General features: G+C 36.0%; 2 protein-coding genes and 1 pseudogene across 2 annotated transcripts; 2 read left to right on the top strand and 1 right to left on the bottom strand.

Annotated features, from left to right (window-relative positions):
- Positions 1-1,140: 1,140 nt before the first annotated feature.
- Positions 1,141-6,163, bottom strand: LOC138330342 (tripartite motif-containing protein 2-like). Its single transcript, XM_069277905.1, has 3 exons — positions 6,019-6,163; positions 4,736-4,800; positions 1,141-3,708 (listed from the first exon to the last, which is right to left on the bottom strand). The coding sequence occupies exon 3, from the start codon at positions 3,679-3,681 to the stop codon at positions 1,705-1,707; it is 1,977 nt and encodes a 658-aa protein (XP_069134006.1). The 5' UTR covers positions 3,682-3,708; positions 4,736-4,800; positions 6,019-6,163; the 3' UTR covers positions 1,141-1,704.
- Positions 6,164-14,301: 8,138 nt separating this feature from the next.
- On the top strand, positions 14,302-15,197 carry LOC138329897 (uncharacterized). The gene is made up of 2 exons (XM_069277184.1): positions 14,302-14,722; positions 14,854-15,197. The coding sequence occupies exons 1-2, from the start codon at positions 14,302-14,304 to the stop codon at positions 15,195-15,197; spliced, it is 765 nt and encodes a 254-aa protein (XP_069133285.1).
- A 20-nt stretch (positions 15,198-15,217) lies between these two features.
- Positions 15,218-15,892, top strand: LOC138329896 (uncharacterized; annotated as a pseudogene).
- Positions 15,893-16,441: the final 549 nt, after the last annotated feature.

The following is a 16,441-nucleotide window of genomic DNA, read 5'->3' as shown; positions in this document are numbered from 1 at the left end:
AGGCGAATTATATGATAAGAAATATATATTACAATACACAGTATAAAATGCTGGTTACATTATGTAAAATGTTTTGAGCACATTAGTTCCATCTGATGTATTTGAAGTAAAACATAGATTTGTGGAATACTACTAAAATATATTAAATAAAGTTACTCCAAAGGACAAAGGTGACCTTATGTGATACCGCGGCGTCCATTCGAATTCTTCAAAATCGCTTGTAGGATTTTTACAAACTTCGACTGGTAGCATCTTTATAACTCAAAATTAAACAGATTATTGGACTGACCTCCAGGGGGTCAAAAGGGGTCAGTGTGACTATTTCTATATAAACAACTTCTCTGAATATATTACATTGGGAACATCCTTTTGGGGTGGAAATTCAAAGATGTACAAATGGTTTGAAGGCCTGAAGGTCGGGGCTAAAAGTGGTCAATCTGGCTATCTCCATATAAACAGCTTCCTCGTAAGACTCCGTATTCAAATTAACCGTTAAATCATACTTAAGTTCTAATCCTTAATGTTTCGTTTTATCATACATACATGAAGATAATGCTAATAGAATTTAATGATTGAGTTTTAAGAAAACCAAATAAAAACAATAAAATTGATGAATACTTAAAATCTTAATCATTAAAGAAAACTATCTGAGGTATACCATACATAGCTATAAGCACAGGGCTTACATATCACGTCCAAAATGTCAATGACATTATTGTAACTCTAACTCCCTCTCGGAGACGAGGCATAGGAAAGAACAGACACCTTCAATATTATCAATTATGTACTAACACTATATTTCTAATCTAATCAAAATGATGACCGGTTAGGACAATTGTATGTTAATTGTTATGGACAGTTATTTTGCATCTTGTGTGCATCTATCGGTAATTATAACAGCCAGTTATATAATCTAATGGTATTCTTTAAAGAAAATAAATAACTTTTTAAAAACAAATTGTCATACCTTGAATATTGACCAAAGTCTTGATGTGGAAATATATATGTTCAACGGCATCAATGTAACGCCCCCTCCCCCTCGGGAACAAGGCATGGTGTTATAGGAAGCAACAAACCACATTCGATATCATAACTTATGTACTAACACTATAAGTGCAGATTCTAAGATGAAGCATAAAATAAAACCGTAAAATCTTTTATCAAATTAATCTTGTAAAATGATCAGCGGCTGGGACCATTCTAATGTAAATATTATGGACAGTTATTTTGCCTTCTGTTTGTATTTATCAGTAATTATGGACGTCAGTTATGTAATTTGATAGACTTTATTCCTATATCTAACTTACAAAATAATTTCCTTTTTATAATTGTCATACATTGAATATTGACCTAAGTCCTGATATGGTAATATATCCGATTAACTTGAGCCAATTTAAAACCATGTTACATCAATGAAAATGAATTCAAAGCTAAAATCACAAGGTCACAGATTCCTGTGAAGAAATGACGGTACAAGCCTTCAGCAGAATACAAAATAAGAAAAAAATAAAGGAGTTTGTATTGCGAAATATTGCTGAACTTAACTTTACTTAGATTACTTTAAGCTTACTGCATCTTCCAAGAATGGTTTAATCTGGTGACTTACATTTTAATCCAAAGGAAAGGTATAGACCTAACAGTCCTGATAGTGATATGTAACTACAAAGGGAAAATGTCATCACAAAAAATGTTATATCAAAGTGGTCAAATAAACTGAAATAAGCGAATAGAATTGCGATCTGATCCTGACTGATTCGTCACAACAAGTTTATCACCATACACGGATATAGCTAGTGGATTGCTGATACCGTCCGCTGCCGTTAACAGTTCCCTGACGTTTGTACCGTCCCCAGACATCTGTACCACGTTGTCTGACCCATATCCACAGACATAGACGTTACTCTCTATGTCCACATCCACTCCATACGCGTAGCGTACTATACCGACCTTCAACACGTCCTTGTGTAGATTGTCAGTAGACAGACTACCGACGGCCGTACTGCCAGGGTTGTAGTAATGGTAAGGGACGAAGAGAGTCCCGGTACGGTGGTCGTGGGATAACGTGTATATAGTGTTAGTACCTCTGTGTAGCATCTGTGTCTTACCGTCTTTTGTCACCCGGTACACTTCTTTATCTGAACTCACGATGAACTCTCCATTTCTGTACGTTATACCGTAACATGTTTTCCCAATGTTTATTACATTCGATAATGTAAGTTTAGAGGGTGTAACTGACACCACATGTACACGATTACCTACCGCAGCTGCAACTGTAGTGTTGTCTACCAAACACAAATCCCAAGGGTATCCATCCACCTTCAACTCATCCACAACATCTCCGTCAGTGTTGATTAATTTCAGCTTCCGATTGTTATCATCTCCTACAACAATACTGCCGTCAGGAGTGATAATAACTCCACAAGCATCACAATTGGACCGATCTGATTCCATTCTTATGTTCATTTGTCTTACCTCCTTCAGTTCACATTCTGACAAAGGTTTGGTAAGGTCTGGGACATCTGTATACTGTCTCTGTTGCTTCTGGACGACAATTTTACCAAATTTCAGGATTGTTCCATCAAATTTCGCCTCGTGTTTAAGACTGACAGTAGAGCTCGTCATCCCCATCTCTTTGACTAAATCCTTCCAAGCATCAAGTTCTGTTTGTCCTCTCTGGTACAATAAAATCGTACCCATGTGGTCGTTCTGCTGCCGGGCTGTAGCAGTTGATTCCATTGTATTCTGAATAGCGATCTTCAGTCGTTCACACTTTTGACTTGTCGCCTTCATATTGTCACTCTCCAGTTTGTACTTAGCTATCAAATCATCTGTGATTTCCTTCTTCATTTCTTTCATTCGTTGGATGAATCGTTCTTCCATATCGTCGATGCTCTGTAATGCCGACTCCTTGTCGTCTGCAATGCTCTGTAAATATTGCTGGAAGTTCTTTACCGCTGATTCCAGGGAGTCAGTAGCCTTTTGTAGGTAGGTCGTCGTTTCTTTGAGTGTTGAGTTTCTGTCCAATGTATTACAGTAATTTTCAGTGGTTGCTACATCGTTGCATTTCCTGTGAGCAACAATTATACATTTGCTGCAGCCGAAGGATTTGTGGTCGACGCAGAAGTAGCCCATCTTCTTATTGTGTTTGTCGCATTTCTTGGTCAGTGTTTCTGATCGTAGTAAAAGGTTACCACAGGAAGCTCTGATATCCATGTCATCACAGTTGGGGTGAATGATATCATGGGGATTTAGTTTACAAGACTCGCAAAAGAAACACTGGGTAGTCTTACACCAGAACTGAGCCAGAACCTTCTTGTCTTTAGTTTTTTCACAATACGTACAGTAGTGACTCTCTGTTGAGCCGCTCTTCATTTGTATCAACTCCATGGCAACTTTGTCTACAGGAAACTGCTCGGCCCATTTGTCCTTATCCTCAGTCTTATCAATAGGGTGAGTAAGTGTTCTACATACCGGACAAGTAAAGGTAGTCGCCGTATCCCTCTTCCCCGACACCTCACTGATGATGTAAGTACTCAGACATTCCTGACAAAGAGAATGATGACATGGTAGACATCTTGGTTGATGAAGCTGTTCCAGACAGATCGGGCACTGCAGGAGGTGTGAGTCCGACTGAGTACTGTCTTTAGGGATCGATTCCTGATCGGGACCACCTTCTGCCATGACGGTATCAGTCGATGATTAGGTATCCTGAAACATAAAACAACGATACAGCTTTTTAAAGATTTTTGATAATAAAATATATCAAACCCACATTATAACTAATGAACCTATAAAATACAATAACACATGGCATATTTGTTATTGTAATATTTGATATCTGTTCTTATACAATAGTGTCAATTTACATAGAATGTGTGCCCAATATTATGGTTTATATCATTATAATCGGTAGGTCTGAGGTTATAACGCATTGGTAGAATAAAATAGCGACCGAGGGCATAGCTACTCTACCAGGGCGGTATAACACCTTATGGACTGAATCAAAGTTCTTTAATTTTTATATTAGATACTGTCAAAATGTTTGCTTCGTGCAATTTAGAAATGCATGGACGACGGGGTATTGTGACGTAATAATCGCAATATCAACTTGGGAATGACGCCACGTAGGAATATCAAGTGTAACATCACAATATTGATCGATATTTCTAAAAATAGAAACATTGAGTGAATATGCGTTCTGAAAATTTAAATATCTAGTCAATACGCTAAATATCGCCCTCCACATGACAGCGTATTTACATGTACCAAGGGGAATAGTATAAAATCGGATCATATCCAATATATCCTTATATGCAGTTGATTTTACTGTATATGCGATAGATATGTCTTTATATTTGAAACATATGTCTTTATATGCTGCAGATGTATCATTATATGCAGTGCTTTTATAATATTCGTTATATTTTCTATGATACGCGGTCATTAAATCGTTATATTCGGTGCGGGCTTTTCTATTATCATAGGTAGTCATATTGAAAGTTTATGTTAACTTCTTTATGTGATGTACAACTTCTATATATGGTGTGCAAACATTTATGTGATGAAGAACAAATCCGGAACATTGGCTAGTGGGAAATTGGGTGATACCTTATGTACACTATGTATGTGTGTAAAATCAGTTAAAAGCGAGTAAAGTCAGAGATGCTTTAGAAAACAAAAGAATATTGCATGGAGTGCATTGCATTACAGATTGAGTAAATATACATGTACGTACCTTCTCTAACGTTATCACCAAAACGTTGCGTTCTTCAGAGTGACGTCCTGTAGCCGTCGTTCTTCCTTTAATTAAATATAAATTATTTTGGCATTTGTCAAAGGAACTACAATAGATAGACAAAAATACCGGTGGGCGGAAAGTATCAAACATCCTAACACGGTGGATGTTAAAGTTCTCTGCTACAAGTTGAGAAAATAATTAAGATAAATAGCCTCCTGTCTTACCGAATAAATTTTTTCATACATAAATAATAACATGGCTATATCACAAACCTAAATAAACAAAGAGTGGTAGTCACGTGGGGTTAAGATTTCCTGTCTGACATGAATATCTATTAAACATCACAGAAGCTTGACGTTTTTATATACTATATAAAATTTGGCCAATGATGCATTTTATTCCTGTTGTTTTTATATTTACATTGCTAGTGCACAGTACCTATATGTTGCTACTGAACCCAATGTATGATAATTTTCAATATCAACATTGTCACTTAGGCTCTGGCATACTAACACCTTCATCAGAATTAAAGAGGACACGAAAAGACTAGGTTTAATTCTGTGTGATAATTCATTAAAACATATTGAAATATTCTTAAAATGGATCAATGTGAAAATATATTCTAATTAAAATATTTTAAATAGATTGAGGTATTTTATTTATCTTTGTATATCAGCTTTACCTATATGACTTTTTCATCAACTGCTATTGTTTAGTCGGTTGTCCATGGGAAAACATCGGAATACACTGACTCACTTTCATATCAAATGATGTATTTTCTATTTGGAGCCGTAGAAGTGTTATTTTCACACTTAAGTTTTTAACTATTTTCCCTTAAAAAACGGGAATACTTTAATGTAGATACAAGCATTGATAGTCATATTTTGGCATGCATTGATGTGTAACATATATTAGGCGTTCAAGTATGTATATCATGGTGCGCTAGCGCGCAACATTGAATATGCTAGAACACCCAATGTATATTACACAACAATGCATGTCAAAAATATTGATATACGCGTGAAATTTAGGTCAGGATATATGTCGGTGTACCTTGTGATTATACGCCTACTCAATAGATATAAGCGCTGTGCAATACATTCACTATCGGTTTGCATATATCTAACACGGCAATAATATAATCACAATAACCGACCTATTACAGGATAAAAACTTACTTAAATGGACGTTTTTGTTGTAATGACAAACTTTATATATCGAGTTATGTCAGTGAGATGTTGTTGAAGAGTTATATCCTTAACTTATCTAACATTACTTACCGTCAATACTGGCCAAAACTTCAACTTCATGTCAGGTGATATAGACCGGTGTGTCTGTCTCCGTGACCTAAAGTTGAGTGATATTCGGCAATCCTCGGTCAATTCCGGAAATCACTATAATGGGCACCACAGGGATCTGGAAATTAATCACAGTTTATATCAATATGGACCCAATAGAACATTTTAGACATTTTAGGGGTCTAGATCTAAAATGTGGCCATACTGGTGACTCAAGTGAACATTTTGAAGTAAAAAGAGGTGAAATTCCGTCTTCATACCAGGCGTAAGAAGAACACATTCTTAAAATGACCGACAAATAAGCCATTTTTTTTTATTCTTGTACACTATACAATTCTATCAAAAATAGAAGTCTCATATGTTTATACATCTACAAATAGAGACATTTAGTTTTTGAAAATCATAAAATCTCTTCGATCAAGGTTGAAACGAGACTTCCATGAGACTGAAACCTCACCAGACAAGTATCTGAATTGATGTATGTAAAACCATTTGGTTGAAAGGATATTCAAATAATACCGAAAGGCGAAATGCTAAAGCGAAACCAAAGAAGTCGTTTTAACGTTACGCTTCGGCGTCTTTTTTCTTCGTTTTTTTTCTTTTTTCGTTTTGGTAAATGTTTACTTGTTCGTCCTTTTCGTCTACAGGTATTTGTTATTTTTCGATTTTGAATAGCGTATTTTGGAACACACTAAAGCGGAAAGACGAAATGTCTGAAGACATCAAAATGGCATGCCGCTCTCTGTCTTTCCAGTTCATGCACCTAATCTAAACTCAAAACAAATGAGAAGTAGCTCATATATCATACGACTGTGAAGGTAACCCCATCCTCGATATTCCAGGGGTTACTGCAGATATAACGACTGTTTCAGAAAGAAAAAGCCTTAAAGATGCTCCACCGCCAACAGAGCATTACTCATTAATTGACCAATAATTGGTGCTTAATTCTGTATAAATATGTCTAATTAACACCAAAAATAATTATTTTGAAATAATTTATTTGCTTTTGGTGCATGTGCAATCAACAATTCATTCCATATAGGACAAAGTGCCACACAATCTTTTTCCGGTTGGAATTTATTATTTTTAATATTTTTGTCTTGGAGTAAAAGAAATAATGAAGAAATAAAGAAAAGTAAAAACAGCTCAAACTTTTCAATGATGGTAATGGTGTATAGTGAGTCAATTTTGTAACTGAAGAAAAAATACTAATTCGTCAGTTCCTGTTTTTGATAGCGAAAAAATGTCATTTGTCAGCGGTGGAGCATCTTTAAATGAAAATAATTAGTCTATGTAAAATGTCATAGACTACCCTTTTCCACATATATATTTCTATTTTTCACCACGAGTATGTGTCTAGGACTGGGCAATTGTATATAGTTATCACCGAGTTCAAAATTATTTGAAAACTACAGCACTAGGTGCTTAAAATGAAAATCTAGAATTATTCTCAAATACACTATATGTCACTGGATTGAAATTACTGCTTTGCAATTTCATATATTCATCTTTAGAATGTCATTAAACTTAAAATAATTTTTATTGACGAATTTGGTTGTCTGTACATCATGGTGTGGCAAGTGCTAACTGTAGGTTTTTTCTTCAGGCACTACTGCTGTACTCAACATAAAAGAGTTCACATACACATTGTAATCCTTAAATGACTTTGGACTTCACATACACATTGTAATCCTTAAATGACTTTGCCCTTCCCATACACATTGTAATCCTTAAATGACTATGGACTTCCCATACACATTGTAATCCTTAAATGACTTTGGACTTCCCATACACATTGTAATCCTTAAATGACTTTGGACTTCACATACACATTGTAATCCTTAAATGACTATGGACTTTGCAGTTTTCATTGATGCATCAGGATTTCAGACAAGAAATGATTGAAGTAGAATCTGTCCAATAACACCTTTTCTTGCCATTTCTCTGCATCAAAGTGAATCCTTTCCCTATGATAATCTTGTCTGTATTTCACAAAGAAGTCACACCATTGAAGTCCAGTCAACCCCATTTGTCCCATCTGTAGACTTCGTCAGATACTTGCACTCGTCACATGTATCTTGATCGTGGCATTTTATTTCTAACAAACCATACTTCGGTACAGATTCAAGATCAATACTTTCCTGTATGGGCTTGCTCCAATGTATGGACAACTGGGGTTAATTACAAATCCACACAAATAAACATTATTACCAGTTATTTCTGAGTACATCTTTGCCGCCACAGGTTCATGTTCTAAGCCAAACTTCATGGCAGTTATTTGAACATTTTTAGTCTTAAGTAGCCGAGCAAACATCTATATTCTGCCCTCCGGACACAAATGCCATTAAACAGGGTAGATGTTAAAGATGCTCCACCGCCGACAGAGCATAAATGATATTCATCATTTGAACAATAATTGGTGTTTAATCGTGTATATATATGTCTAATTAACACAAAAAATAATATAAAATAATTCATTTTGCTTCATTGCTTCATTCTATATAGGATATAGTGCCACAGAATTTTTTTGGGATGCAATTAATTATTTTTCATATTTTTAACTTAAAGTAAAATCAGAAGCTCAAACTTTTCAATGGTGGTAATGGTGTAAAGTAAGTAACTTTTGTAACTGAAGAAAAATACTAAATCGTCTGCTCCTGTTTTTAATAGTGAAAAAATACCGTTTGTCAACGGTGGAGCATTTTTAACCTATGACGACGGATATCTTGCCACAGCTTATTTGAGCTCTAATGGCGCGTCTGCTGCTCTAATGCTACAGATAGGGATCTACCAGTGCTCATACCTGTAAAACTGTTGTGCTCAGCACAATTCAATACAAATACATAGTTCCACTATACAAGAAGGCACAACATGAATTTACTGCCGTCTCCCAAAACACGCACCTCGCACAACATACACGCAACAAACCGCATACATGGGAGACCGTCCTTACATGACCATAGCTGTTAATAGGACGTTTATTAATAAAAAAAATGATTAGTCTTTTCTGGAAAAACACTCATCAGTATAATTGATGATATCAATAGTACCATCAGATGTAACAAGTTTTGGTTGATAGGAAAGGACAGAACCCAAAGGAACATTTTGTTTTATTAATTAACGTCCTATTAACAGCTATGGTCATGTAAGGACGGCTTCCCATGTATGTAGTGTGTTGCGTGTATGTTGTGCGAGGTGCGTGTTTTGGGAGACTGCGGTATATTCATATTGTGTCTCCTTGTATAGTGGAACTGTTGCCCTTTTTATAGTGCTACATCACTGAAGCATGCTGCCGAAGACACTAAGCAACACACACCACCCGGTCACATTATACTGACACCGGGACGAATAGCTGCAATATTGTAGCTCAAAAGACTTTTAGACAGAAAATGGTGTCGTCTTTAGAGCTACAATTGGTGCCTATTACTGCTAATGGAGCAAAGTAATGGTAATGCAAACCATTATTTAAACGTTTGCATGCATTTTATCGTACTTGTTTTATATCGGTTACCTACTAGGCAATAAAACTGAACCATATAAAATATCAAATTCTCAGCGAGACATTTTGTTTTACGTATACACATATGAAGACCTTTCCGCAGTGAATTTATACATCATGTCTACAAAGTATGAATTTGACGTTTTGTGAGCGGTACGGTAGATATTAAGAATGGTAGCTATGTTTGTTTTCGACAAAAATAATACATAAATGCGTGTATACGCACAAAATACTTGGAAACCTACAAAAAGTATAGAAAATTGTGCCCGAGTGATTTTCGGAGGCACTGCTCCACTAGGACACATAGGGACCAATTCGTACCTGGCCGAAAGGTATATAGTAGGCCGGGTACGTATATTCGTTCTACGGGACGAACAGTCGTCCCACTCCCTGTGTCGGCCAGGGGACAGAACCAAGAGCCTTCCTCACAGTGGCGAACGCTCAACTCAAGGCCAAAAGTGAGGCGGTGCCAAGGGAAGCATTAGGGAAGATAGTCAGTTAGGAAGAGAAAAGATAAGATCCTAAATTTAGTCGCCTTTTACGATCATAGAATAGGGAAGCAGGTGCAATCGCCCTACCTGCAGGGCCATTTTAATAAACACAAAAGACAGACTTCAAGATGTAAATTATTTGGACGCATGATTCCTCTGCAGAGCTTTATTTATCAAGCAATGTAGCCCTACGGCTGTGTGAACCGTAAGACAGTTTCTTTTCCGAGATATGCATCGTCACATGTACTTATGCCCTTGAACCTGTTCAAGCTATCTTACCTTCCACGTCATGAATATAGCCTTCTAAAAATTGCTATATCCCTTTTGTTGTTTAGATCGAGGTATCTTTGTATTTTCGTTTGCCCATTGTTCCGCCAAATGTTGGCTAATAGGCGGCACGTACTCTAGATGTTTGCTCCATGACAATCGCGGCTCTGAATTACTCATCGTCATGTTCGAATCCAAAGCCTCGATTTCGTTTCAAAATGACCGCGGTGTAAATAACGCACATTTTACATCATTGTTTCAAATATCAACACACAATTTACTTTATTTTTCTTATAATAGTAAATATTCTATTTTAAGAGGTGATTTCTTGTACGCCGCAATCAACCGTGAAATTTCATTAATTTCGATGCATACTAGCTCTTTTAGAGGATTCTAATAATATCTTTTGCATTTTGATAATCAAGTACGCATATATAATTGAAATTGCAAAGTTATTTTAAAGATTTCAGTAGTTACATATGCAAAATCTTGCCTTTATCATGTATCACGGCGATGGCGTTCAAGCAGTCCCAAAATGCCCGAACCCGTACCACGGGAGCTAACTCTTATATGTATATCACACCTGTTAACCATTACCAGTCTCAAAATAATTACCGACGGATGTCGTTTCCGGTCGCATCAACAGCTTTGGTAATTATATATAGATAATTGGTTAAGCACTCACGCTTCAAAGAAGGATGAAGTCCCATTAATGAAGGTATCGTTGTTTTAAGTTTAAGTGACAAGATTTAACTAACAACCAATGAATTTTCTTTAAATCAGTGAATACGTGTTCATATCACTATAAATAGAAGCACGAACATACAATTGTCACAAACCAATTTTATTGGTAATACTATCAACTCGCAATTCTTGATATCTACGATGTCCACCCTTATCGCCGTTCACTGGTGTCCTAGCGATGACATCTTCGTCATCTCTCGAAGTGGATACCGAATTTAGATGTGGGATGAGATTCGAGATGTTGTCCACATGTGTGACATTGTTGTTATCTATTGTGGTGCCAACAATCTTCCTAGAGATTCGGTCCCCATGATTCTTAATAGATTCCAGCAATTTTATGAGAATATCTGGTCCGTTTCCCAAAGTTTAGAGATCGCCATTTCAGCACTCCTGCCACGTGTTGATTCACGTTTCAACGACCCTAGACGCTGACCAGCATCCATTGGCAGCATCAACAGCAATGCCAGACAGATCAACGTCGCCCTATGCACCCTAGCCTCTGCCATCACCAACCTCCACTACATTCTACATCCAACCTTTGCACGGAACGGACGGGTTCAAAAGCACCTACTACGCACATTAAGAGTTAGCTCCCGTGGTACGGGTTCGGGGATCTTGAGACTACTTGTATGCACTCCCTGTGATACATGATAAAGTCAAGATTTTGCATATTTAACTACTGCAATCTTGAAAATACATTTGCAATTTCAACCATATACATGTATGTATAATTGATTATCAGAACGCAAAAAAATATTATGAGAAACCTCTTAAATAGCTAATATGCATCAAAATTAATGAAATTTCACGGTTGATTGCGTCGTAGAAGAAATGACCTCTTGAAAAAACGAATATTTGCAATGATGAGAAAAAGAAAGAAAGTGTGTTGATATTTGACACAATGATGAAAATTGGATTCCAAATCTAACCGTACCAAAATTATTACTGTAGCCTTTTTATTGATGAGAAATCTGTAATTAACACTGTTCCTTGTACGGGGATCGGGCACGGCGTACACGAAATCACCTACACCGATACTTTTCATTTATTAAGAACATTTCTGTATTAGTATATGATAACCGAGCTGTCAGACGTAAATATAAGTGACTGGTCGTTTCGCCCTTGGGTTGTTTTGGTCTAAATAGGTTTTAAGGGCGATACAGTAGTGTTTATTTCTATTACATTTCTAGTGGCTTGAACTTGAAAAAGTATATGTCATAAATATATGTGATGAATTTGTACCATTCCTTATGCATATTTATCACATACCTGTTGAATCTGGTTATAGTAATACAAGCAAATTTCAGACAATGACATACAATGTTTTGTATTGCACATGTACAATACGGAATGTTGTATTCACCTACTAGCCGGAACTACTTTTTAGGGGAATTCCCTTGCATTGCATTGGTTTATTTTGGGAAGAAAAAAAGCTTGCTACTTAATAAATTGTAAATTTTATTTTTGTAAAATATAAATTAATAAAAATAATGTTGTGGACTTTGAATAGTTCTGAGTAGAATTTAAATTTGGAATATTAAAAGGAGGATGTTGGCAGCAAATAACAACAAGTTGTCGTCTGCTTACACCTTGTTTTTTTTTATAATTATCTTTTTATTCGTGATTTTCATTCAGTACAATTAAATATACAAATACACTCAATAGACTCTCAAACACATACATACTTACGTAAAAAAACATACACTCATATATTTAACACATGCATATACATTCACATACATACAAATACAAAACTTAAATTTCTAGTACATACGTAGAAAAAAATTATACGAATTAGGAGTTTGGAGATGAGGGGAAAAATTATATTGTACTGAATATTAAGGAAAGGAATCAAAGACAGGATTAGAAGAAAAAGAAAAAGTGATAGAGTTATAAAGAAAGAAAAAGGAAAATGAAAAGAAAGAAAAAAGAAAAAAAAAAGTTAAGAGTCTAGGTAGGATGGAGACGGAGGAACAATTATAACTGTATAAAAAATCTTTAATCAAAAAAAAAAAAAAAAAATGCTATTTCGGCTTTGTGCAGGGAAAGGGGAAGGGGGGGGGATAAAATGAAATAAAATAAACAAATTATAAATATGGATTTAAAAAGTTTAATAAAGTAAATGTGTGACAAAGTGCAATTATAACTTGATTAGTTTTTCCCATTTTCTCCATTCATTTTCAAATTTAAGTTTTACTTTTTCATCTTTACTATTTGAAATATATTTTTGAATTGTATAATGGTCTTTAATTGTGTTGATAAGAGCGTTGATGCTTAATGAGTTGTGTAAACATCTCATTCTGTAAATGTATTGCTTTATAATTATGATAATTTCATTGTCCACTCTATTACTATGGAGATAATTTTCATGCAAGAGTCCAAAAAGAAAGGATTTTTTATTAACAGAAAAGGGAATTAAGAGAGCTTGTAATAATGTGTCAAAACTTTCAAGTAATCCTTGCACTTCGTCACACTCCCATAACAAGTGTGTAATAGTTTCAGGCTCAGTATTGCAGAGTACACAAAGAGGGGAGATAACTACTCTGATTTTAAACAAAAATGAATTTGTTGCCAAAATATAATGGATTAATCTATATTGGAACCACTGTAGTTTAGCATTTGTTGTAACATTAAATGGAATTTTATATATTTTACACCAAGTTTCATGATCAATATTGTTAAAAATTGCATTCCATTTTCTAGGACCGGACGGTATTATATCGGACTTGTTTAAAAAGTTATAAAACAGTTTTGATCCTTTTCTATCTTTGAGAAAGAGTTGCAGATTAATAGGCATATATGGATAATGAATTTGTTTTCTTTGTAAATCATATGAAGAAATTAGTTTTTTGGTAGCTGAAACAAGACCTTGGTACTGTAAAAAATTTGTGTTAACTTGGTAAATCTGAATAAATTCTTGATATGTGTAAAATAAACTTCCTTCTACACTCTTAACAATGTCATTTATGATACACACACCTTTCTGATAATAGTTTTTATAGAAGATTATCTTCCTATCCACCTTAATATCACTGTTATACCAAATAGGAGCCATCAAAATGTTTTCCTGACAGATTTTCTCGTTATATTTTGAGCTTAACATATACCACGATTTAAAAACATCACTCCAGAATTTATTTTTACATTTATTTTCACACATCTTTATATATTCCGAACCACAATTTGAAAGAAGATCAATATTGATAAAAGTTTTTAGAAGCTGCTTACACCTTGTTATCAGAGCCGGTGTTGGCTTTGTTTATAATGGCATTTGTTGGGGATTTCGACATTTTACATGATTTACTGATGGATCCAGAGACAGATGATGAATCAAGCATTCCTCAAGTTGAAGGTAACGAAACATCGAAGTCTGGAAATGAAATTAGATCTAGTTCATCATCCTCAACTATCGCGTCTTGTGCTCCCCCTCCTCCTGACCCCACCCCCGATACCCATGGCCATGTTTCATCTGATTTAGACGACGCCGATGACCTTATTCCATCCAATATTTACACTTCCGGTGTCTCAGATCTGAGAAATTACATCATGAGTAAAAGAAATGAAAACACTGTTAAGAAAACTGAGGGATGCATTAAAAGATTCAAAGACTGGATCCAAGCTCCTCCTAGGTCCGACCCCAGGGAAGTTCTTCAGATTCTGCCATTTGAACTAGATACATACATTGGTGGGTTTTTGCTGTCCCTTCAGAAGAATGATGGTTCTAATTATGAGCCTGATACTCTTACCAGCTTTCACAGGGGTATCGACCGCTATCTGAGAGAAAATGGTTATATAGTTTCAACATTTTAACCTCAGATTTATTTGCCACGAGTCGTCAGGTACTTCAGTCTCGGCGTAAAGAGTTGAAACAGAAAGGACTTGGGAATCGTCCCAATAAAGCTCAGCCTGTCTCAGACAACGAGGAGGAAATGTTGTGGGAATGTGGTCAGCTGGGTCATGACAACCCACATGCTTTGCTAAACACCGTCTGGTTCAATAACACTAAACTTTTGGGGTTCAGGGGGTGTGATGAAAACAGACAATTAAAATGGGGAGATATAGAATTGAAGCACGATGAAACTGGATCAGAATACCTGGAATTTAACGAAAGAACAACAAAAAACAAGAGGGGGAAACAGTACTCACATGAGATCGTTTAATCCGAAACAGTTTGGAAATCCTGAAAATAAATCGCGATGTCTGATCGAGGCCTACAAACTGTACGCAAAGCATCGACCTCAAGCGATGAATACACCGGAATCTCCATTTTACGTTGCTGTTAATCAAAACAACAGTGGTCAGAAGTGGTTCAAAAATCAACCCGTCGGAAGAAACAAACTTGGTGTAATGATGAAAACAATGGCAAGTAATGCTGGTTTAACTGGTAAGAAAACGAACCAATCCTTGAGAAAGACACTGTGTACAAAACTCCTTCATTCAGGTGTTGCTCCTACGACAATTATGCAGTTATCTGGTCACAAAAACGTAAATAGCGTAAATAACTATGCCGTCGCCTCATTTAACCAACAGCGTAAAATGTGCGAAATTCTTCAAAATGTGTAAAAAGTCTGCTGCATCCTCCAGTGTAGCTTCCAGTGTAACTTCCACAGTATCACGCAGGCCTATGATCATGACGGAAACACCACACAGGAAGAGTTTACCAGATGTCACCACGTGTTGTGAGAAAGACGTAAGCCTACAAAATCTTGCGACGGGAATGTTTTCTGGTGCAAATATCAGTGGTGGAACTTTCAATATCTCATTCCAAATATCATCCCAGTCAACATCTCATAACACTTCACCTCCTCGCAAGTACAAACGAATAGCTCAGCTACCGGACTCCGATTCTGACTGAAGTTAAGCCGTGGGAAATTTTGAGTGTGTGACCGATGTCGGTGACGTCACGATCAGACCATGATATCGCGAGTTGGGAGAACTTACTATGTTATTGTGTTTTTTTATCTTATTTTACAAGTAATTGTTGTAAATCTTAACGAGAAATTATTGTCATGTATAAAAATCAAAACCTGTATCTTACTTGTTGAGTTATAATTTCACTGACTCAATTCGAAAAACGAGATAGTTTGCAAAATCTACACTTTGTAGCATTTTCTCTCCTCTCTCTGACAAGCAAGGCAGTGGCTTGTACCGAAACTGGTTCAGATCGGTTTTTGAAAGACGATGCGAACTGAACATTTGGATTTTTGTTAATCATCTCAAAGTCAATAAAACGATCTACATCAAATAGGGAAGGTATGTGATAAAAGCAAGACCACATACTTGTGTTTTTCTAACGAATCAGAAAGCACTCATTTATTGCGCGAACGTATATATTCACTCGTGCGCTCCGCGCACTCATGAATATATTCGTCCGCACAATAAACTCGTGCTTTCTGATTCGTTA

Source organism: Argopecten irradians, chromosome 8 (assembly GCF_041381155.1).
Source record: "Argopecten irradians isolate NY chromosome 8, Ai_NY, whole genome shotgun sequence".
Lineage (NCBI taxonomy): Eukaryota > Metazoa > Mollusca > Bivalvia > Pectinida > Pectinidae > Argopecten > Argopecten irradians.
The sequence above is the reverse complement of the archived record's forward strand: the minus strand, read 5'-3'. Positions and strand labels throughout refer to the sequence as shown.